The 13033-nt window shown below is 53.1% G+C and overlaps 1 protein-coding gene across 1 annotated transcript in view; it reads right to left on the reverse strand.

Annotated features, from left to right (window-relative positions):
- Nucleotides 1-1744: 1744 nt before the first annotated feature.
- Nucleotides 1745-13033, reverse strand: part of FAM58A (family with sequence similarity 58, member A) — a 12605-nt gene continuing 1316 nt past the window's right edge. Inside the window, exons 2-6 of the mRNA XM_012002245.1 lie at nucleotides 10393-10576; nucleotides 8621-8753; nucleotides 6624-6851; nucleotides 2173-2269; nucleotides 1745-1961 (exon numbers count right to left, since the gene is read on the reverse strand). Coding sequence (XP_011857635.1) covers nucleotides 2180-2269; nucleotides 6624-6851; nucleotides 8621-8753; nucleotides 10393-10576 — 635 coding nt within the window. The 3' untranslated portion in view covers nucleotides 1745-1961; nucleotides 2173-2179. The remainder of the gene's footprint in view (nucleotides 1962-2172; nucleotides 2270-6623; nucleotides 6852-8620; nucleotides 8754-10392; nucleotides 10577-13033) is intronic.

The following is a 13033-nucleotide window of genomic DNA, read 5'->3' on the forward strand; positions in this document are numbered from 1 at the left end:
ACCCACTCTTTCGTTTGTTGGAATGTTAAAAATATATTGAATGCTAAAATGTTTTTTCTTTTCTTTTCCGGTCTCGAACTGCTGGGCTCAAGCCATCCTCTCCTGCCTCAGCCTCCCAAAGTGCTGGGAATACAGGCATGAGCCATTGTGCCTGGCGTAATTTTTTTTTTTTAATAGACGAGGTCTTCATATGTTGCCCAAGCTGGTCTTGAACTCCTGGGTTCAAATGATCCTCCCGCTTCCACTTCCCGAAGTGCTGGGATGACAGGCCTGAGCCACCATCCCCTGCCTATTTTTAAAATGTTTGAGGAATCTCCATACCGTTTTCCACAGTGGCTATACTATATCCCCCCAGCAGTGTGTGAATGTTCCTTTTTCTCCACATCCTCACCAAAGCTTGTTTTCTTTAGTTTGATAGTAGCCATTCTAATTGGAGTAAGGTGATATCCTCAATATGGTTTTGATTTGCATTTCCCTGATTACTGACGTTGAGCAATTTTTTCATATACCTGTTGGGCATTTGTATGTCTTCTTTGGAGAAATGTCTATTTGGGTCTATTGCCCATTTTTAAATTGGGTTGTTATTCTGTTGTCTAAATTCCTTATATATTCTGGTTATTAACCCCTTGTCAGACGGAGAGTTTGTGAATATTTTCTCCCTTTTTTTTAAAAAAAAAAAAAAGATACAGTCTCCCTCTGTGGCCCAGGCTGGAGTGCAGCGGCGTGATCTCGGCTCACTGCAACCTCCACCTCCCGACTTCAAGCAATTCTCCTGCCTCAGTTTCCCAAGTAGCTGAGATTACAGGCACCCACCACCACGTCTGGCTAATTTTTGTATTTTTAGTAAAGACGGGGTTTTGCCATGTTGGCCAGGCTGGTCTACGACCTCCCGACCTCGGGTGATCACCCACCTCGGCCTCCCAAAACGCTGGGATTGCAGGCATGAGCCACCACACCCAGGCATCAGGGTCATTTTTACCATAATTCTTCTGAGCCCTGGCCACCTTCTCTTCCCCTGAGCACTTTTCACTACCATGCTACACATTCTCATTCTGTTTCCCATCTCTCCCTCCACATAAGCAAGGAGTTTCACCAGGTTGCCAGAGCGTAGGCAAGGACTGGGCACACAGTAGCTGCTTAAAAAATGTGGTTCTTTGACTGATTAGTCTTAAAAAGCTTACACCAGGTAAAGCAGGAGCCCACATTTAGGAGAAGTTAATCATCAAAACCCACAGGGGAGTTCTACAAAATGAAGGGCAGGTCAGCCGGGGCAAGCCTGCCCACCAGGGAGGCCTGTGACACCTGCTCAGAGACTTCACCCTGAAGACACTGAACATAGTCGCTCTGTAAAGTCAAGCAAGACTCTGCCCTGACCTGCATCACCCCTGCCCCCACACCTGCAGGAGCCGGAGCCCACCCTCCTGTGTAAACCTACCAGTCCCCCAGCCCTATGCCACGTGCTGAACGTATGTCTAGCCTGTAAGGGGACCCAGAGAGCATCTCCTGGACTCCTTCTTACCCACTGGCTTTTGAGCAGGGAGTCACTGAAAAACGCATTACTTTTAGTTACTTTTGATCAGGTCTCACTTTTCTGAATGCAAGTGATCCTCCCTAACCCCAGGCCTGCCGCTGGTGGCTGTGTGGGACACTCTACCTGAGGGCACTCCGAGGGAAGCAGTCTCTGGCGGCCCCGCACACCCCCATGTGCAGCATGCGCTGCAGAGCAAAGCCAAGGGTCCCTATTGACTTGCATCACCTTTTATTACACAAAATAGATTTCAGCCACGTTGCACATTCATTCTCGCCATGAATCTGGCTTTACAAAATCCCTAGGGATTTAGTCTCATCGATTTCATGGTTTTCCTTTCATTGATGTCATGCCTCTGTTGTAGTCAGAGTCCTCTCAAAGGACAAAAGCAGATGTGGCTGCCTTGGGTCAGCTCACACAGTGCACTCCCGGCCTGCCCACTGGAGGTGTGGCTCCCATCATCGTCTGGACCGCAACTGCTAGGGACTGTCAAAGCAGCAGCATGCCATCGCCTTCTCCAGTCCTTCTCCAGCAGCAAACCAGTCCTCCCAGCCGGTCCTCTGGGGACCAGCCGTCATGGCGACGTGGTGGCAATGTCCCCAGGCAGCCAACCATCCTGGGCTTCTCTTTGGGCAGGCCTGGGCCAGGGCCTTAGGGGATCTCTGTGTCCATGGTATAAATCTGAATGAGATCAGACACAATATTATCAATGACTGGCTTGGTAAGGTCGTCACTAAACACCTAGAAAGAAGAAGGAAAACAGGTTCCAGTTAGACTCCCTCTGTGTTAAATAAGGCACCTGTCACTAAGCACAGAATCACATTTCATGGGCAGGGGAGGGGCACAGGGACTTGGCTATCCAAGAAGATGGTAGCTCTCCTGCAAAGCCAGTTCAGTTCCAGCCTGTTGAGGCCAATGAAACACTTCACAAAGCCGAGGACATGCCAGATGGAACAGGCCTTGGTGATCCTCTGACCCAGACAGGAGGGGACCTGTCTGAGGTCATGCAGCGAATTGGTAACACAGCTGGGTCCAGAGCACAGGCTCCTGCCTCCTGCCTGGGACTCCCTCAGGTCTAGGGTCTCTGGGGACACCGGCAAGAGGACAGGGTGGCAGTCCCTGTGCAGCCACAGGCAGACTAAGTACCCGGACCCCATGCCCACCGTAACCCAGCCCCTGGGGAGCATGTGGACCCACTCCACAGCCCGGACCACCACATGCAGGAGCACTCGCAAGACGGCAAAGGACATCCTCAGGGCCCATGGCAGGAGGGTTGCAGCCCAGGGCCATGCCACAGGGTGGAGTCTACACCCTGTACCTTCCAAAGGCAGGTCTGGCCTCTGCCCAGCTCCTGGAGAATAACCTCTAGGCCCCTAGAAAATCCCGCCCCGTGTGAGCGTCTTGGTTTACTGGACTGCCAGGCGGTCTGTGTTAACCACATCATTTACGGTGAGGGCCTTGGGCCACAGAGTCCCAGCCAGACCTCTGGTGGCTGCAGCCCAAGTAACCAGGGTTGGCCATGCAGGCGCTCCGTGCCTATGCGATCCACCCCCTGCGGAAACCCTGGCCGCCACGGCTGGGGTGAGCTTCCCTAGTTATGACTCCGTGCATGCTGTCCCACACTGTTGCTGAAAGAAACAGGTGCTGTCGGCACAACACCTGTTGTGCCCTGGGCGAGGAGCCACTGAAGCTCACGCCTGGTCTCTCCTGGAGCCTGTCCTGTGCACCCTGAGCCTTCGCTCACCGTGACCTGTGTCCTTTCCTTGTAATAAACCGGAACTCAGAGTGTGACAGCTTTTCTGAGTTCTGAGCTCTCCCAGCACAGCACTGAGCCCCGGGGTGCTCTTTGGGATCCCCATTGATAAGGGAAATAGTAAGCAAAGCAGCAAGACCTTGGTTAGATGCTGCGTCTGTAGCCACCCTGTGCCCAAGCTTGCTGCCTGGGGAACCAATGTACCAATAAGATCAAGGCCTTGGGCCAAGTCAAGGCAAGAAGTGGACCTAAGTCCACCCCTGCTGAATGCTCCCAAAGAACCATAGGTTCCTCTGTGGCCTACAACCTGAGGTAGGAGATGGTAACCTGGACACCCTCCAAGTCCTGACTCAGGAAGCATAGCTGTCTTACCCTGGGCTCTGGGTGAAAAACAAATACTTCAGAAATGCACACTTGTTTGCTGGGGTCCGTGACCTGTGTGCTCCTGGAGACCCCAAGTTCAGAAGCAATCATTAAAAAGCATGCAGGGGCTGGGCATGGTGGTTCACGCTTATAATCCCAGCACTTTGGGAGGCCGAGGCGGGTGGATCACTGGAGGTCAGGAGTTCCTTGAACCCCGTCTCTACTAAAAATACAAAAATTAGCCGGGTGTGGTGGCAGGCACTTGTAATCCCAGTTACTTGGGAGACTGAGGCAGGAGAATCACTTGAACCAATGAGGCGGAGGCTGTAGTGAGCCGAGATCTCACCACTGCACTCCAGCCTGGGCAACAGAGTCAGACTCAGTCAATATAAAAATTAAAAAAAAAAAAAAAAAAAAAAAGGCAGGGCCAAAACGTGGAAGCAGCCTGCGTCCATCCATGGATGAATATGTTAATATCATACAGTCCATGCAGGCCATGAAATATGATTCAGCCATCAAAAGAAAGGACATTCTGAGACAGGGGCTCCAACATTGTGCTCAGTGAAAGGAGCCAGTCACAGAAAGGCACACACTGTGAGGGGCCTCAAAGGAGAGCCGTGAACTCTGTAGACAGACAGTGGAAGGGTGGGTGCCAGGGGCTGGGGGGTGGGGAGTTGGGGTTGAACGGGCCAGAGCTTCAGTTTGGGAAGATGAACAAGTTCTGCGGCTGGATGGTGGTGATGGCTGCACAGCACCGTGAATGTGCTTCTGCCCCTGGGCCGCACACTTAAAAATGGTGAACATGGTACAATTTAGGTGATGTGTATGTCATCACAATTAAATATAACAGTCCAGAACAGGTGACAACCCTGGGGCACCTGACAGCAGAAAGGACACAGACCCAAGTCCTAGGAGGAGACACTGCTGGCCTCTGGGGACTTTGCCTTTTTGTGGGCGGTCCATCTGTTTATAAGACAAAGAGCAGCAGTGGCTGGAAAGAGGCAGGTTCTCCTTCTGCTAAGGAACGAGGGGATGGAGGGCACTCAGTGTGGCTCTGGACGTGGAAATTTCAGCAGCACTGTGTGACGACCTGCATCATTTCTGACACCGCCACCATCCCTGCTCATCTGGCAAGTCAGAGTGCAGGCAAGCTTCTCCAGGGAAGCACATCAAGCTGCCATGCCGAGCCCATGGCAGACAAGTGACAGGAGTCGCTATAAGAAGTGGTGGCCGAGAGGCGCGGTGGCTCACGTCTGTAATCCCAGCACTTTGGGAGGCCGAGGCGGGTGGATCACGAGGTCAGGAGTTCGAGACCATCCTGGCTAACATGGTGAAACCCCCTCTCTACTAAAATTACAAAAAAATTAGCCGGGCGTGGTGGTGTGCGCCTGTAGTCCCAGCTACTTGGGAAGCTGAGGCAGGAGAATGGCGTGAACCCGGGAGGCGGAGCGGAGCTTGCAGTGAGCCGAGATTGTGCCACTGCACTCCAGCCTGGGCGACAGAGCGAGACTCCGTCTCAAAAAAATAAAAAAAGAAGTGGTGGCCGAGAGCACACAAGGAAGAAAGGGTTTCAAAAGCTAGGCTGTGAGCTCTGCAGCACCTGGGTGGGTGAGGCCTCCCACGGCCCCACTCATCATGAGGGATCAGGCCCTTGCACCCCACCAGCCCATAGGATGCACCTGGATTCCGGAAGCTTCTGGTGCACAGCCCCAGGCTGGGAAGCAAAGGTCAGGTCAAGTTTAGCAACCTTTAAGAAGAGCTGGGTGAACATAAGCTCGCCACCCCACAAAGGGTAACTTCTTCGCAGTCTGAACAACAACTGGGTGAGCTGGGCCGCCAGCAAACAACTTGCTGGTGGAGCTGCTTCCTGGCTGTGCAGGCTCACCTGGGCTCGCACTCCTCTGGGAGGGGTTAAGCATGGGACGCAGGTGGTACCAGCACACCAGGTGAGGTTTATGAGCAAGCGCAGAAGACAGAGCAGAAAGGAAGAGAGATGCAGGATAGCCAGGCAGCCCAGGGCCAGGGCCACACCCACCAGATGTCCCCAGAAGGTGTCTGCCCTCACCAGAGTCCAACCCTGAGCACAAGGCAGCCATGCTATCTGAAAGTCCCTGGCAGCCCGAGCATGGAGCAATACTGTCTGTCCACACAGATGGCCCTGCACCACCTGCACACTGCCGCGGGGACAGGGTGCTTCCAGCCTGAGACTAGGAACATGGGTGCATGGGTTCAAAGACACATGGGCACCTGCTATAGTGCCAGGGTGGCGCGGGAGACATGGCGGCATGGGGCAGATGAGCTGCCTGGCCTCAGGTGCTCACAGCTGACTGGGGATACGAGATTAGACAATAAACATGCAAAAATCAGCAAGTGCTGTGGTCATCCGCAAGGCACACGGGCCAGGAAAGAGAGGCAGGGGCGCCTCTATGCAGAACAGCAGCGGCCACCTGGAAAGCTGTCCGCTGGGCAGGCCTACAGAGTTCTACCATCCATCCCTCCAGGATCTACCTACTAATACCTATCAGTCACCCGCCACCCAGCCCATCAGCTCTCTCACCCATCCACCTAGGTGTCTGCCAACTAGCCAGCTAGCTGTCACCTACCTAGTCACGCAGCCCTCTCCGTAAAGCACCCCAGATGTTTCTGATGGGAAGCCAGGTTTGGTAACCTGTGACCACACTCAAGTTCCCACTCAATTCAGTAAAAGTGGTTCTCCGCTGGGGCAACCCGCCTCCCGGGACACCGGCGACATCTCGGTGGAGGCTAGCACTCTTGTTCAACATCCGGGATCCCTAAATGGCAACTGTGCTGAGGGAGAGCCTGGCCCAGGCCATCAACAGGGCGCTCTGAAGCTTCCATGCTCCCCGGCAGCCCATATCTTTCTTCATGGATAATTAATAGAAAGAATTTGGTGAGCACTGCAATACAGACTTCCAGAGGGAAAGGGGGCACGTCCGGTATGCCAAGTAGCCACCTCACCTGCCACCATGGCTTCTCAGCCTCAACTTCGGCGGGCACTTCAACTCCGTAGACCTGCAGGGCCAGGTAGAGCACTGCCACGGCGATGTGCTGGGCCTGGAAGCGGAGGCACAGCCCCCCGTGGTAGCTGTCCCGCAGCAGGGCCCAGGCAGTGACGGCAACAGGGGTCCGCTGCCAGCTGTGGCGGTTCAGCCAGTTCTTGAGGGAAATCAGGTAGTGGAGCAGATACTGCAAAGACACATGCATCAGCCTTTGATCCCACCAGCTGCTCTCCTCATGCTGACATAATCGTATCAGCACCTGCACCAACCCTCCAGCGGCTTCCATGTCCCTTAGGAAGAAGCCCCAAGGCCTTCTGCTGGCCCCATCTCCTGCCCCTCCCATCCCGCCTTCCAGCGCACCCTGTCTAGGGCCTTCACACTCATGGAGCTGTCTGCCTGAAACCACCTCACCATATGCACCTGCCCACTCTCATCCTCCAGACCCAGCTCTAGGGAAACCTATGAGGGCCACCCCCACCGCAGTCCCTCTCAACCACAGGGCCCGCTCTGGCCACCATGAAATTCCTCGGGGCCTGGCGCTCCGGAAAGCACCCTCTTCATGGGCAGAACAGAGGGTGCTGCTCCCCATGCATCTGGCCTGCTGCCAAGGGCACATGCTGTCCTCAGCCACAACATCCAAATGACCTCCCAGCCCAGCTGCCAGCTCCTGCTCTCAGAACAGACATTTTGCCAGAACCTCACACAATAAGACAGATGCTGCGAGCTCTCTGGACAGTCTGGAACACACATGTGTGTGTGACCCCAGCACACCATGCAGGAGGGATACATAGGTCACTTTCCGCCCCAGCCTTGACTGGAAGGAGGGGAAGGGGCTGGCAGGCTCCCAGCCACACCAAGCTATCAGTTTCCCATCTGGGCACAGATCACACACCCACTGAGGTCTGAGTGCTGCTCTTTCCTAAGCCTTGTCGCCTTGACAGCTCCACCCTGCAGCCACCGGGGCATCTCCCACCTTCCCCCAGGATGCTCACCAAGCATTCTGCCCACTAAGACACTACTGTGCAGAAATCCCAGACCAGGGCTTTCCAGATACTAAGATAGGAGTGTGGAAGGCTGGAGGCAAGATCATAAAGGCAACACGAAGGGCTTGTGCAGCTGGAACTGTCTCTCACCTTGGCTGGGGTGGTAGGTCTGTGAACGGAGATGTGATAAAATGGAACAAAAAAAATACACAAAGGAATACAAGTGGAAGTAAGGATGCCAGTGGACTGTGTCAGTGTTGACATCCTGGCTGTGTTCCCCTTGGGGGAGACTGGGCCAAGGGTACATGTCACAACTGTGTGGGAATCTACAATGATCTCAGTAAGAGTTTTGATGAAAAAGAATGAAACTCCTAGCCCAGAGCCCCAAACCACAACTCCTCCATCTCTGTCTCCAGCCAGCCTTCTGAGCTGCCCGTGCGTGGGGCTGCGGTGCCCAGAGCATCGTGTGCCAGTCGCCTTAGCGTTTCCCTTTTCCCTTTTGCTGCTGTTTGAAATGGTTCTTCTGTTGAGACTCACACGTTCCTAGATGGCTTCCTAAGCACAGCGGAGCTGGATGCATGCTCCGAGGCATCACAGCATCTCCTGGGGACGGGGACTCTGGCTGGTCACGAAACCAGCCTGCTTCCCCAAGGCCCAGCGTGCATACCATCTATATGGGCCACAGGAGCTGCCACAGCTTCAGCGGGCCACATGGACCTCGCCCACAGGTGAGCAAGCAGAAAGGCAGAAGCTGAAATGAGATTTGGCTGAGAAAACCCACAGGAGTGGGACAGGAGAGGCCAGGCAGCCAACCCAGCCACAAACATGGAGCGGGGAGACCCAGTTCCCAGCCGCAGCCCTGCTCTCCTTCTGTGCTGCGCTCTTGAGTATGAGATGGGATGCATTTTTGGGATAAAGAACAAAGACCATGGCTTGAGCCTCCCCAAACAGGCACCAATTCCCTAGCATGTACCTTGTGTGGATGCTGGAAGGAGACCTGGAAGCGCAGAACTCTCAGCATGAGAAGCTCACACTGCACAATGCTGTCCCGGAGCTCCCAGAAGCGGGAGTCCAATTCCAGGGGCTCACCGCTTGGGTTAAAGTACCTGCACAGAGAAATGGCAATGCTTCAGCAGCCAGTGCAGTCTCCCCTGAGCATTGCATGGCTCAAATTGCTTAAGTCACACAATGTCCAGATGCAAACTACATTGTCCATCTGCAGATTACTGTGGGGTCATTTTATTTGTGTTTTTATACAAAAATTCTTCATCTCCACATCTAGTGTACAGAATGAAAACAGTAACCAACAGAGGAAAGAAGCCAGGTCCTAGTTTTAGCCAGATGGGCTGTCTGCTATCATTCAGCAAAATGTCAAGTGCAAAGACTGGCTGTTGGCGATGGCTCCAGAGGAACCGGAAGCTTGAGCATGCCAAGTCGGTTGTGCTTCCTGTTATATTCAGCCTGGCAGTAGGGAATCTTCATCACCTGAGGTGGCAATGCCCAGGGCTCTCACTCTGGGCCCAGGGAACGTATTTTTTTATCTTATTTTTATTTTTTATTTATTTATTTATTTATTTATTTTTGAGACGGAGTCTCGCTCTGTCGCCCAGGCTGGAGTGCAGTGGCGCGATCTCGGCTCACTGCAAGCTCCGCCTCCCGAGTTCACGCCATTCTCCTGCCTCAGCCTCCTGAGTAGCTGGGACTACAGGCACCCGCCGCCACGCCCAGCTAATTTTTTGCATTTTTAGTAGAGACGGGGTTTCCCCGTGTTAGCCAGGATGGTCTCGATCTCCTGACCTCGTGATCCACCCGCCTTGGCCTCCCAAAGTGCTGGGATTACAGGCATGAGCCACCACGCCTGGCCTTATTTTTTATTTTTTGAGACAAGGTGTTGCTCTGTCTTTCAGGCTAGAGTACAGTGGTGTAGTCACAGCTCACTGCAGCCTTGACCTCCTGGGCTCAAGCGATCCTCCTGCCTCAGCCACCCGAGCAACTGGAACCACAGGCATGCGCCACCACACCCGGCTAATTTTTGTATTTTTGGTAGAGACAAGGTTTCACCATGTTGGCCAGGCTGGTCTTGAACTCCTGGACTCAAGCGATCCACCCGCCTCGGCCTCCCAAAGTGTTGGGATTATAGGCATGGGCCACCATGTCCAGCCATCCAGGAAAGCTATTTAAGCCTCTCATGGGAATGAGGTGCTCCAAAAAGTGAACATTTCTCAGTTGTATATTTCCCAGACCGTTTTTCCTTCGCCTTGGCCAAGACCCTGCATCCTGCCCCAGGAGGAACACACCTGCTTGGGCCGGCTGTGCCATGCCCATGCCCACACCCACAGCAGGGCGAGGCCCCTAAGCAACTGGGACCCACCACCTGGCTGGGTCTGTACCCTCCTGATGCAGGCAAGCTCTTCTGCATGCAGCCATCCCTGTCTAAGACTTCAACAGAATCTTCTTTGACATGCCTCTCCAAGCTCCCCCTGCTCAAGACCCACCTCTACCCTCCATCCAGCTTTCCAGGCTCCCCATAATGTGGCCCAGCTTTTCTTTCACAGACCCCACTGGCCTCTGACATCAGGCTCCTTCCCACGTTTGCTGCTAGTGTTTCTGGCCCTGGTTCAAGGCCATCCAGGTACTTCCTTCCAAGCTCCATTGCTGGCACCTGGTGGGCAGGGCCCCGTAGGAGCCTTCCCTACCCTTCCCCCCCACCGCGTGGACACCAGGAGCCCATCCAAATGCCATTACCTGTTGGACACATTGATGATGTCACGAGTCCGCAGGTGCTGCTCTTCCACTTTGCCAGCCAAGTAAATGGAAGACATGGCAATCAGGTAAGGGTCATAGGCATCCAGGTTGGTCTCACAGAAGAACTTATGGTAAATGGTGCAAGCAGTGGCAATGGGAATGGACCGCATCCCTAGCTTGACACCTGCAGAGAGAAAGCAGGCAAGAGAGGACTTCAGTCCAGCGCTGGTTCACTACTCCAGTGAGGGAAGCCACTGGAATGGGCCCTAGCAGGTACAACCCTTCTTGGACAAGGCTAAGAGCTTCCAGCAGAGCCAGTGGCTCCTGCCAGGTCTCTCACTGGGCTCTTAGACTCCAGTGGATGACCCAAGCCCCTAGGGACGGTGTTCAAATGCAAACTTCCCCTTCTGTAGGTCTGCAGCTCTGAGATTCTGCACTTGTGACAAGCCCCAGGTCATGCCCATGTCAGGGGTCTGTAGACCACGCTCTGGGAAACAAGGGTTCCAAGGACTGCTCAGTTAGCAACTGGCATAGCTGCTTCTGCAAAACCCTAGGAAAGGACCATATGCTGTTGTGTGTCTGGGTTCACCTTAGCAAGCCGCTAGCTAGAAGTCACCCAACCCACAGCTACGACGACAGAAGAGAAACGGCCTCGTGGGTACCACAAGTCCTGAAGTCACAGTGAAAGATTATACTGAGCACTGGTTTCATAGTTCACGGGTTAGAAGAGGTGAGCAAAGCAAGCAGCGTGACTGCCAAGAGTAACCACTCGCATTACAGAGAAAAAGCAATGTTTATGGCCACGGCCAGGCACGGGGGAAGGACACCAACACGTTGAAAAGTAGGCTGGGCATGCTGATTCATGCCTGTAATCCCAGCACTTTGGGAGGCTAAAGCAGGAGGATTGCTTGAGCCCAGGAATTTGAGATCGGCCTGGGCAACAGAGTGAGACCCTGTCTCTACAAAAAAAAAAAAAAAGAAAAGAAAAAAAATTTTAAGGTTAACAAAACTCAAAACACCAGAACACAACTCAGTGGATTCACTTAGGGGTTAAAGCCCATCCCCAGCCCATTCCTGAATGGCTCCTAAGAAAATCACTGCCCTGGTGCACAGAACCAAAACAAACTCACAACAACCAGGGTTCACAAGAGGTTAAATGACATCCACTAGGCCAAAACAGGAAGGTGGAGAACAACCAACAATCAACCATGAAATGACAGCTAGTGTCCTCTGCCTAAGAAGGTAGATCAGTTCCCTAGGGCTACTGCAACAAATCACCACAAATTCGGTCACTTAAACAACACACATTTATACTCTCCTGATCCTGGAGGTCAGAAGTCCAAAACAAGCCTAGAAGGCTAAGATCAACGTCTTAGCAGGGCTGGCTCCTTCTGGAGGCTCCATGGGAGAAATCTGTTTCCTTGCCTTTTCTAGCTTCTAGAGGAGGGCTGCATTCCTTGGTTGCTGGCCCCTTCCTCCATCTTCAAAGCCTCTAACTCTGCTTCTGTCCTCATGTGGCCTTCTCTGATGGTAACTCCTCCTGCCTTTCCCTTATAAGGATGGTTACATCCAAATAATCTAGGATGATCTCCCATCTTAGGGTCTTTAACCACATCTTCAAAGTCTCTTTTGCTATATAAGATGACATTCACAGGTTCCAGGGATTAGGACAGGGACATCTTTGGGAAATCAATATTTAGCCTCCTACAAAGAACAAAGGTTTATGCAATACATTCTATAAAGAAGTCCCTCAGAAAGTCTAAACTTGTTATATAGAGACAATTCCTACCTGGGACCCCTCATTCCAGGAGATGCCAGATAAGGCACTGTTACTGACATGACCTTCCAAGCCTTGTTTTACAGAGCAAAGCCCAATTTACATGGACCCTCCGAGCAGATGGTAGCAGATGAGGTGTCACTGCTATCCTTCCCTAATAATAACATTGCAACTCTTCTTGCAAATTACAGTACATTTACATATCACTGGGATGAACAGTCCTGCAGCATTCCTCAGACTCTCTGTCCACCTCGAGTAAAAGTGTATCTGCCCAACCCTTCTCCCCCAAGCAGTAAAGGTAGGAAATAACTATCCACCAACTAACAGTATCTCCTATCAAGACACTGTTGATGGGCCGGACGAGGTAGCTCACGCCTGTAATCCCAGCACTTTGGGAGGCCAAGGCAGGTGGATCACCTGAGGCCAGGAGTTCAAGAGCAGCCTGGCCAACATGGTGAAACCCCATCTCTACTAAAACTACAAACATTAGCCGGGCGCGGTGGCACATACCTGTAATTCCAGCTATTCGGAGGCTGAGGAAGGAGAACTGCTTTAGTCCAGGAGACGGAGGTTGCAGTGAGCCAAGATCACGCCACTGCACTCCAACCTGGCCAACAGAGCGAGACTCCGTCTCAAAAACAAAACAAAACACAACACTATTGATGGCTGGATGGAAACGCGGAGCCCAACACTATTGTGGATATCCTGGCAGGGTTCGGAACAGGAGCTGCATGCAGCCTACGTCCTCGGAGTGACAGGAAACCCCGGACAGCCTTCTCCAAAAGGCTCCGCGAGACCAAGCGCCAGTGCAGGCCCGCGGGTGCGGCAGAAGGCGTGGCGCACTGCGCAGAGCTGCAGGTGCCC

The sequence above is a fragment of the Mandrillus leucophaeus genome, unplaced genomic scaffold, assembly GCF_000951045.1.
Source record: "Mandrillus leucophaeus isolate KB7577 unplaced genomic scaffold, Mleu.le_1.0 Scaffold681, whole genome shotgun sequence".
Lineage (NCBI taxonomy): Eukaryota > Metazoa > Chordata > Mammalia > Primates > Cercopithecidae > Mandrillus > Mandrillus leucophaeus.